The 10,280-nt window shown below is 61.8% G+C and overlaps 1 protein-coding gene across 3 annotated transcripts in view; it reads right to left on the minus strand.

Annotated features, from left to right (window-relative positions):
• Positions 1 to 3,267: 3,267 nt before the first annotated feature.
• FIBCD1 (fibrinogen C domain containing 1) overlaps positions 3,268 to 10,280 on the minus strand; it is a 31,998-nt gene continuing 24,985 nt past the window's right edge. For all 3 annotated transcript variants that reach the window (XM_040482659.1, XM_040482660.1, XM_040482661.1), the window contains 3 exons: positions 9,317 to 9,413; positions 4,108 to 4,287; positions 3,268 to 3,565 (listed from right to left, as the gene is read on the minus strand). In XM_040482659.1, coding sequence (XP_040338593.1) covers positions 3,306 to 3,565; positions 4,108 to 4,287; positions 9,317 to 9,413 — 537 coding nt within the window. In that variant the 3' untranslated portion in view covers positions 3,268 to 3,305. The remainder of the gene's footprint in view (positions 3,566 to 4,107; positions 4,288 to 9,316; positions 9,414 to 10,280) is intronic.

Genomic DNA, 10,280 nt, shown 5'->3' on the forward strand with positions numbered 1-10,280 from the left:
TGGGTCTGCTGAGTCCTGCCGGCCGCTTGGCCCTCTTGGGGTCTGGGGATAGCTCTCTCCCTGCAGGCAGGTAAGGACAGAGGCCCTGGGGAGGCCCCCGGCCGCATGGACCAGAGCCTGGCGCCCTTTGTTCTAGGTTTAGCACGTCTCCCGCAGGCACGTTGCTCCTCAGACTGCACGGGAGAGAGGTGTGACCACGGGCCTAACCGAAGCCTCCCCTGTCGCCATGATGTGGGGCAGATCCCGTTGACCGACCTTCCGAATCCTGGGTGATGGGGCTCGGGCCCCAGACCGGCCGGCCAGAGGCCCGTGTGACCAAGGGTGGCCGGTGGGGCGAGCAGGGGGTCAGGAAGAGGCAGGCCTGTGATACCATTCCTGCCCCCAAGACGAACATTCTCAAGCCGAATTGCACACAGCCACAGGGGGATGATGCAATCTGGGCACTACTCCCGGCGCTGTCCTGATCCCCTGGTGGGTGGTGCTGAGGCCACCAAGGGCAGAAGTGCAGGAACCATCCACCCTCTGGACGCAGCGAGCTCAGGTGGCCCATCAGGCGGCCTCTGGTTGAACTCTCTCAAAGTTTGGGGCAGGGGGGTGCAGGATGAGTGAGGCCACTGGCTGATTGCACAGAACCTACCCGTGCTGGGGGAAGGGAACCTTCGGCAGCTTCTGGAGCCACGTGCACTGCCCCCCGAGATCCCCGTATCGAGACCCCTCCTCTGCTTGACTCATCGTTCCCCTCATCAGTGGAAGAAGGAAAGGGAGGGAGGGTTGGTCAGGTCACAGACCCCCCCACTGTCAAACCATCAGCTTAGGCCCCTCGAGACGGAGTTCAGGTGCAATGAGCCTGGGTCCCGGGTGACCTTTTGCACACATCTGTCATCCCTCCATCCTCAGTGGAGCTGCGTCTTGCGACTTGCTCTCCTGACACCCTCTTCTTCTTGGGATCACTCACTCGATGGCCATCCACGCTGACCTCACACCACGGGCTCCTGGAGGCCGGGGTCCAGAGCCTGCTTTGCTCAGCACAGCCTCCTGGCCCAGAGCGGGTGTTCAGGGACCCTCTGTGCTCCTCACCAGCCTTCAAAGGGTGCCCTTTAGGAAGGGGGGTGCGCTGGCCCACCGTGACGGCTTTAATGCCCACTCAGCCAGTGTTTGAGCCGGCCACAGCCCTCTGTGCCAGTCCTGGGCCGGGAGCGGGGCTGGCGCTCTCGGGTCGGCAGGAACGGGTGTCTTCAGGTCGGCCGGATGCTCCTGAAGGCCACCCGCACCTGTCCCCACACCAGGCTGGAGCCGCGGCACACGTCTGTTCTGCAGCCAAGCCCTGGCAGGAGTGCCCCTGAGCTTCCCGACGCGCACGCACATCTGTGAATCCGTTAACATCACACTCACCAGGAGTTTGTGTGATGACAGATCAGAAAGCGCTCGACACTTTCCAAACGGCGGCTGGCACTGCAAGGCTGGCGGCAGAAGCCGGCTCTCGCCTGGGGCTGGTGGGGGAGAAGGGGGCTCCCTGGGATGAGGACTTGGGGTCCCACCCAGCCAGAGTCTGCACTGTGGCCGCGGGTCCTGGCAGCTCGGGGTGGGGTGGGGGGCTGGCTCTCTTCTAGAGGACGGGAAAGGGGACTGGCAGGGGAGAGCCCTCCTCCCCCCATCTCCCCCACCCCACACGGCTCCCCGGCCCCTCCAGCAGCCGGGCTGCTCCCCAGCACCTGCTCACCCTGGGCTGCAGCCGTCTGTTTCACGGCCATGTTCGCTTCAAGCTGCGGGGCCGACAGGGCAGGATGCGGTGTCGCCCAGCGCCCAGGCAGGCCCCGGCCCACGGCAGATGTCCTGCAAAACTCTGCTGAAGGCTGCGACCAGGTGGAGCTCCAGGGGACCGGCCAGGTTGCACACGGGTCCGTGGCACGTGATTACCGAACCGCAAACTTGGGTGGGTGGGGAAGGGAGAGCTAAAGCCCGCGCTCCCCTATGTGCCTGTCTTCATCTGCCTTCCAGTGAAGGAAGGAAACACCCCCTCCCTCCCTCCCACCCACCCTCCGGGCAGCCCCCCCCCGGTGAACCTCCCGCCCCCCCCCCACCCCCCCCCCCCCCCCCGTCCCCATCAAATCCCCACAGGTAGGAACGTAGAAAAACAGCCTGGTGCTTGGTTCTGAGGGCAAAGGCATTGGGGTCCCAGCGGGTTGATATCAGGTTGAGGGCTGCTCATCTTGGCCAGTTCTTAGGGGGAGGGGGAGGGTGAGGGGGAGGGGTAGAGTGATAGTATGTTGGGCATTGGGAGGATTCAATGACAGATGGTTTCGAGCGTCTGGTGGTGCCTCAGTCTCCCCCATTTGCCCAGCAAGTCTTGGCAGTGCCCAGAGTCACCAGCAGGGGGCAGCCGCCCCCACTTGAGACAGCAGTCTCGGGGCTGAAGGGCTAACGGCCACCCAACCCCTCCTGGTCCACCCTCCCCTCTGCAGGCCTGACGCCAGGGGGCCCTAGGATCCCGGAGTCCCTGGGAATGGTGGGACACGCCCCACGGCAGCCCAGAAAAGAGAGATCCCCACTGGCCAGGCCCAGAGGATTCAGGACCTGCCCCAGCCTCCCGCGGGAAAGAGGATAGGGTGGGGTGGGGCTCCGCCGCCCCAGGAAGGCAGGAGGCTGGGCGCAGCAGCCAAAGGGACTGAGGACCTCCCAGGCCTGCAGGAACACAGGGGTGGGGGTGGGGGTGGGAGCTCCAGGAAACTGGCCTCGGGGTAGGAGTCCCCACGGGCAGCCGCACCCCGGCCTGGCCTGGGGGAAGGGTTGGCATATGGCTGTCCAGCCTTTGTCTGGTCCTTAGGGGAGAGGCCGGATCCTCAGGCACCAGGGAAGTGAAATTTCGAGGCCAGAGGCGGCTGGCCTCAGACCTGACTCAGAAAGACCAGACACTCCCTCCGTCTCCTGAAAAGGCTGCTGGGGTGCTGCCGGCCCCTGCCCTGTGCCCCCATAACGCCGGGTGTCTGGACGGGCGAAACGGAGGGTCTGCCGGGGTGCCGGGCCGACTGCTGAGCACGGGAAGTCAAGACGCTTAGCCCAGGAGCCAAAGTCCGGGCGGGCAGAATTTGGGGGTGTCGAGTCGCCCCCCCCCACATCAGCAGAGGTGAACTGAGGGGTGAGGACAGCGTGAAGAGGACGCACAACCCCCCCCCCCCCAACACGTGAGCAGGCCGGCCACGTGCGGGCAGGTGGGCGTCGGGGGGGGGGAGGCAGGGAGGGGGGGGGCGGGGCGGGGGGGGCGCGGGGATGGGGGGGGGCGGGGGGCCGGGGTGGGGAGCGCCCAGCTAGCGGTCCTCGCGGACCGGCCGGATCTTCATCTCGGAGAACTTGAGCGAGTACTGCCAGCCGGTCCAGGAGGACCACTCGATGCCGTCGGCGTAGGAGGCGTGCGCGCCCCGCAGGTACTGCCCGTTCAGGTTGGACGTGTGGCAGTTGCGGTACCACCAGGCGCCGCGGTAGAAGGCCGCGCAGTTGTTCTCCGAGTGGTCACTGTCGCGGTCCTTGGTGGTGAACCTCATGCCGCTGTGCTTCAGGAGGGAGTCCCCTGCGCAGGCGCAGACACAGACGCACGCCGCTGCGTCCTCAGGGCGCCTCCCCTGGACGTGCGCGGTGGCGCACGTGTGCCCCCGCTGTGCGCGCACGTCTGTCCCACCACACCCGGGAGCCTGTGCGGCTCGCGTGCGCCCACGGTGCCGCCCGGGGGGTCCCCGGGCTGTCCCTGGGTCCTGGCCGTCTCTGTCCCTTCTCCCAGCTTCTTCACGCGCTCCCTCTCCTTGCCCTCCTGCCTCCGCCTCAGAAGAGAAACCCAGCCCAGAGAGGTGCAGCCACCACACTTTAGAGGCTCAGCAGAACACAAGCCCCGGGTGTCCTGCTGCCTGGCTCGAGGCTCCCTTTGCCCGTCTGCCAAATGGGTGAACAGTTCGGGCCCCGGTGCTCTGCGTTGCCGGGATGGGGGCCAGGTGGGACTTGAAGGTGGAGGTCAGAAGCACTGGGCCTGGGGCTTCTTTGACCTCCTGAGTGGGGAGACTGGTGGGCGTCCCCCCACACCTGCCCTCCCTTTTCCCCGCTGCCGCCCCGGGGTCCCACCTGCAGTGCCCGAGTAGTCGGCCACGGTGAGCGGGTAGCCGTCTTCCTCCGGGTCCACGGAGAACAAGCCCACGCCAAAGCTCCGGTAGCGGGCGTAGGCCGTGCCGTTCTCGAAGTCCTCGAGGTCCACGTGGAGCTCGTAGGCGGCCTGCGTGGTCAGAGCGTGGATCCTCCTGAGCCCTGGAGTCGGGGAGGGAAGGGCAGACGTGGGGGGAGGGGCTCACAAGGTGACCCCCGCGGGAGGGAACTGGGGCGACCAGAGAGCCGAGGGCACACGGCTCGGGCCAGCCTGTGTTTGGCAACAAACCGAGGACCGACCATTTCTCGTGTTTGGTTTTCTCTGTCGGGCTTTAAGTCGGGCTCTGCTTTCCAAACGTTTGAGTGGAAGGTCAGTAGAAAGACTGTAGGTTTCAGAAGGAACCCGGAAAATCTGGGTTGGGGGTGATGACCCCCCCCTCATCCTCTCTCCCACTCAGGGCTCCGGCCGGAAAGGATCTGGGACTCGTATATATCTCCCTGAACCTGGCCTCTGAGACTTTGCACATCCTGTTCCCTCTGCCTGGGACACTTGTCCCTACTCCCCCACATTATGCTCTGTTCGTTTTCAGGCCGCACCTGGGGAAGGCTGCCTGGCCTCCTGTCTGGGTCGAGGACCTCTGCCAACCCAGCTGCTCCCCCCGTTGGTGTGTATCATTCTGTGCCCCCAAGGCTTGCCCCCCACCGTGGAAGCTCCATGAGAGCAACGGACTGTCCCGTTCACGCTGAATCCCGGCATGTGAGCAGGGCTCCGTCCACCATAGGTGCTCGATAAATGCTGCCTTAGCGGCTGAGCGGAGAAGTGGGAGGGCTGAGTCTCCTGCTGTCTCCAGGGCCTGGCCCTGTACCTGCCCCCACACCCCCATCGTCCCGCGCCCTCCCTCCCTCCCACACACTCACATTCAAGGTGCTTCCCTGCCACTTTGATTACCTCTTGATTACGAGGGCGTTTAATTAAAATTACAACTTATCAGCATCGAGTGACACTTCATCAGCCTCTCCCTCCTGAGCTCCAAACCCATCGGTGGGGCCGGGGTGTGCAAGCTAATAGGGCGAGAAGGCTGTGCGGACCCTCCCCCAGCGAGGCCGGAGGGAAGCCTGGGTCCCACGGTCTAGGTCGGGGGCACAGGAGAAGCCGCTGTGACGTCGCAGGGGCCACGGCAAACCCCGCCCGCCCTACTCTCCCGGGACCTGGCCAGGACCGGGGTCTGAGAGCAGAAGGGTCTCGTCTCCCTGCCTCTCTCTGCTCTGCTCTGCTTCCCCCCCCCCCCCCCGCCCCGGGCTGGAGTTTCAGAGCAAGCCGCTGTCCCTCTCTCGGGGCCCCGGCTTGTACACCTGCGGAGTGGGCCTCACGGGGCTGAGATGAAGGGCCGGGAGGGTTCCGCAAGCTGTAAGGGCAGGGGCGACAACAGCCACCAGCTGGACGGCACTTACGAATGCCGGGCACCGTTCCGAGCCCTTCTCGGGGGTTAATGAATCCAGCAGAATTAGAATGAGTCCAATTTAATTAAAGAATCCCTGTACAGCTCTTAGAACAGCGCCTGGCCCGCTGCACACGTTACCCGGGTGTCTGTTGCTCCTGCTGTCATGATCAACGAGGCAGGGGCTTCATTATCCCTATTTTACAGGTGAGAAAAATGAGGCACAGAGAGGTTAAGGTGCGGGCCCAGGTCACCCAGCTGGTAAGTGGCAGAGCTAGGAGTTGAACCCAGGCAGACCGGCCCAGACGCCTTGCCCTTACTCAGTTCTTGTCCGAGACCGATCATCGGCTCCAGGGACAGGGCAAGAGGGAGACCAGCCTGGCAGGGACGCTGGGGAATCCCTTTTCCCCATCACTGAGTGGTGGCTGGTGCCCAAAGGCCCACATTTGGCACATCATTCCTCTGGGCTAAGCTGGACGGGCCATCCCAGCGCCCGCGAGGGGCCCCTGGGCAGGGTGCCCTGGAGGAGGGGCCGGGTGGGGGCTGCGGGGTTCCTCTGCCGTCTCCACCCCTTTGCTCTCCCTCTCTCTTCACTTTCTGTGTTTCTGCAGCCCCTGCAGAAATCCTGATCTGCCAGGACACTCCCACCCCCCTGCCCCGCCCCCCGCCACCTCGGTGGGCCCCTGGATGGTGAGCTGAGATCGGGGCCCCCATCGCCATCAAAGCTGGAGGAAGGGGCGGCTGGGGGGTTAAAAGAGAGAGGAAGGGGCGCCTGGGGGGCCCAGTCGGTTGAGCGTCCGACTTCGGCTCAGGTCACGATCTCACGGTTGGTGAGTTCGAGCCTCGCGTAGGGAGGGCTCTGTGCTGACGGCTCAGAGCCTGGAGCCTGTTTCCGATTCTGTGTCTCCCTCTCTCTCTGACCCTCCCCCGTTCGTGCTCTGTCTCTCTCTGTCTCAAAAATAAATAAACGTTAAAAAAAAATTAAAAACAAAAAAAAAGAGAGGAAAAATACTCAGACCTCCAACCCTCCTATCGTCACCCTGAACAAATTCCCAGATGGGTTATGGATCCGCACCTAATATAAACACTAAAGAAAAAAAATTTTTTTGTTAAGATAGGAGACATTTTTAGAAAACCGGGAGGGGAAAGCAGGGCCTCAAGCCCAGAGGATAGGAAGGAAAAAACTGGCAAGAATTGGCTACATAAAAGTTTAAAACATCTAGGAAATCAGCAATAATTTAACAACAGCAACAAAAAAGCAGCCAAAAGACAAATGACTGGAAGTAAATATGTATCATGTGCATCTGACAAAGAATCAATAACCTTAATATATAAAGAGCTCCCATAACTCAATAGGAGAAGACAAAACCCTGGATGAAAGGGAAAAAAAGTTTGTGGAAAAGCAGAGGGAGGGAACAGCCAGGGCGGTAGAGGGCTACGTTGACATTCTCCTCAGGGCCTCCTGTCTGCCAGGAGCTAATCAAGGCCCTGCTTAAATGCTTCCTCCCGAAGCTTCGGTGGCTGCTGATAGATTTCAATTAAGATGCCGTGAGTGGCAGGGTCACCAATGCTGCTCTAAGGGGGTGGGTGGTGATATGGAAACAGCCCCCCCCCCCAGCTTCTCTCTGTCTTTACGCACCCACCTGGGGGCGGGGCCGAGGGACCGGGGAAGGGTCTCCCACCTAGAAGCTTCTCTCCCCCGGCCCCTATGCCGCCCCTGCTCTCATTCACTCAGTTCAGGGTATACTTTAAAGCTCGTGAATCCTGCCCAGGCGTCCTCTGCCCCAACACACACACACACACACACACACACACACACACACCACACACACACACCCCACTCTTTCTGGACCTCGGTTTCCTCACCCATAAAAGGGGAGGACAGCAGTGCAGCTGTGAGGGTGGGTGTGAGGGGTCAAGGCTGAAGTGTATAAGGTGGGCTGGGCCCTAAGTAGAGACCGTGGTGATGAAGTCCACACTGGCCTCTCCTGCAGCCAGCCCCTTCCTGGTAACAGGGACACAGGGCAGGTCAGGACAGAGAGGGTCCTGTCCCCATGCATCACAGGGTCATGGAGGCGGGAGACGGACATAAGGCAAATGACAGCGTAGATCACCAGCCGGGTGCCTCTGCGCACACAGCGAGCGGGCACGTGCCCGGTCCCACCTCTGGGACTGGCCCTCTCCTTCCCCCCAGAAGGTCCCCTGAAAGCAAGCCCTACAGGCCTGGGACCTTCCTGACGCCCACCTGGAGCCCAGCCACACGCCCCGTGCCTTTGTTCTCACCTCCTCTCCCTCCTGCCCAGCTGCCCCAGCCCTGCTAGGGGGGACGTTCCCAGATGTCCATGCCTGGGGAGGCCAGAGTGGGGCCGGTGTGCCCTGGGGTGTGTGAGGCCATTCAAACATGGCGTGTCTTTCCCGTGCTGTGTGTTTATTTTGTTTTTTAAAGTTTATGTCTTTAAGCCGCCTCTACACCCAACGTGGGGCTCAGACTCATGACCCCGCGATCAAGAGTCACACGCTCCTCCGACTAAGCCAGCCAGGCACCTCCGTTTTCATATATATTGGAAACATAAATGGGGGTGACTGCTAACGGGGGCACAGGGCTCTGAGCTTTCTGGGGTGGAGAAGACGTTCTGGTATTAGGAGAGTTGCACAACTCTGGATATATTAAACCCCCCCTGGGGGTGCCTGGCTGGCTCAGTCGGTTAAGCATCTGACTGTCTCAGGTCATGATCTCACGGTTCGCGAGTTCGAGCCCCACGTCAGGATCTGTGCTGACAGCTCGGAGCCTGGAGCCCGCTTCGGATTCTGTGTCTCCCTGTCTCTCTGCCCTTCTCTTACTTGCATTCTCTCTCTCTCTCAAAAAACAGCAACAACAACAACAAACCCTGAACTGTGCACTTTAAAACAGTGAACTATATATACATAAAGCAGGGGCACCTGGGTGGCTCAGTCACTTGAGGATCCAACTCGATTTCAGCTCAGGTCACCATCCCAGGGGCTGTGGGATCGAGCCCCGCATCGGGCTCCCCAGTGAGCATGGAACCTGCTTGGGATTCTCTCTCTCCGCACTCAAGTTCTCTCTCTCTCTCTCTTTCTCAGATAATAATAAAGAAAACCTCACCTCGAGTCCCAACTCCCTCCCAAATATATATAAGACCTCAGACCTGTGATTTTATGGATGTTATGCTTCCGAATGACATTATGTAAGATACCCCAATGTTTAAATGCTGCGTGAATTTAAAGATAAATAGTATCTAAACATAATATGGACACGAGCTTTTTAAGCCCTTACTCTGCTCCGCACAGACCGTGTGCCAAAGATGGGAAACAAACGCCGTGCCCTGGGGCCCCAGGAACTGTGGCCTCTCTTTTGGGAGTCATGGCCTTGGTGCCCCAAGCACACCTCGGGCGTTTGCTGACCCCCGAGGGCAGGGCAGTTTGGGGGTTGGTCTGGCCCTCCCCGTACCCGAAACCGAGCCCTGCCCCTGCCCCCAGCTCTCTGGATCCAGGATGGCCACCGGCCGTCCCGGCTGGAAACGCACACACCCCTCCAAGGGACCCCCCGTCTCGCCGCGCCCCTTCTTCCTTTGGCCTCCTGCTCACCGACCGCAGACACGCTGAACGCACGGAACGCCTTTCCGGGCAACACCTGGGAGCTGGCTCGGGTGTGTGGAGGCCCCTGGAGACCGTGACCTCCCGCCACCCGGGGAGGGCGCGTCCCCTGGGCAGGCAGGTGTCCCGGCCCTCACCTAGCCAGTGCTCCCCCGTGAGCTTGCCGAAGCCGTCCCGGTACGCTTCCCAGCCTCGGAAGAAGTTCACGGAGCCGTCCTCCCGGCGCTGAAACACCTACAAAGGATGGAGAGCTGGGTCCAACAGCCCCCGGGCCCCCCCACGCCCACCCCGACGTGTCCCCGGCCCCAGGCACTCCCTCCACCTGCCTGCTTGCGGAGGGCAGGGGCCGGGCTCCCCGCCCCCGGCACGGGACCCAGAGCAGAGCAGGGACCCAGGGGCCTTCATGGTGGCACAAGGTGGGACAGACTAAATGCCCCCAGACCCCCAAAATGGCCCCTCAGGAAGGAATCCTGCTAGATCCGGGTGCCGAAACCCTGGCTTCCGGGCCCACCTCTGCTGCCTTGCTGGACGACCCTGGACTGGCCCCACCCGGGCCTGGGCCTCAGTTTCCCCACTGGTCAAATAAGAATCGTGGGCAAGGGCCCTAGTATCTTTCCCCGGGGTCAAAAGGAAACAGCAAAAAATCCATTCTCGAGTTGGTAAAAACCAAGAACACCCACACACATGCCCCGAAGCCTCCAGAGCTCCGTGTCGCAAAATGATTCTGCCAGAGCCATGCATGCCCTCCCCCCGGAATAAGAAGCCCTGGGCCCGGGGATCCGTGGGGGCTTGGGGAACCAGAGCCCCAGCTGCTCCTGGGGGGTGGGGGCTGGGGCCAGCAGTCCGCAGCCCACGGGGGTGTGACTAGGGATGGGGGGACAGCAGTCCACAGCCCACGGGGGTGTGACTAGGGTACCGATGAGCAGCCGAGCTGCCTCTGTTCTCCATTTTAATAACCTTCTTGATTTGGGAGTCAGGAATCCCATCGGTTAAATTGCTTTCAAATAAGTACCACGCTGGTCCAGGCCAGAGAGCTGCCTTGAGTATTTCCAGAATCCGCTGACGATCCCGTTCCTGGCTGCCCCCTCCCGCCCCCCTCCC

Source organism: Herpailurus yagouaroundi, unplaced genomic scaffold (genome assembly GCF_014898765.1).
Source record: "Herpailurus yagouaroundi ecotype Mexico unplaced genomic scaffold, PumYag 160, whole genome shotgun sequence".
Taxonomy (NCBI): Eukaryota; Metazoa; Chordata; class Mammalia; order Carnivora; family Felidae; genus Herpailurus; species Herpailurus yagouaroundi.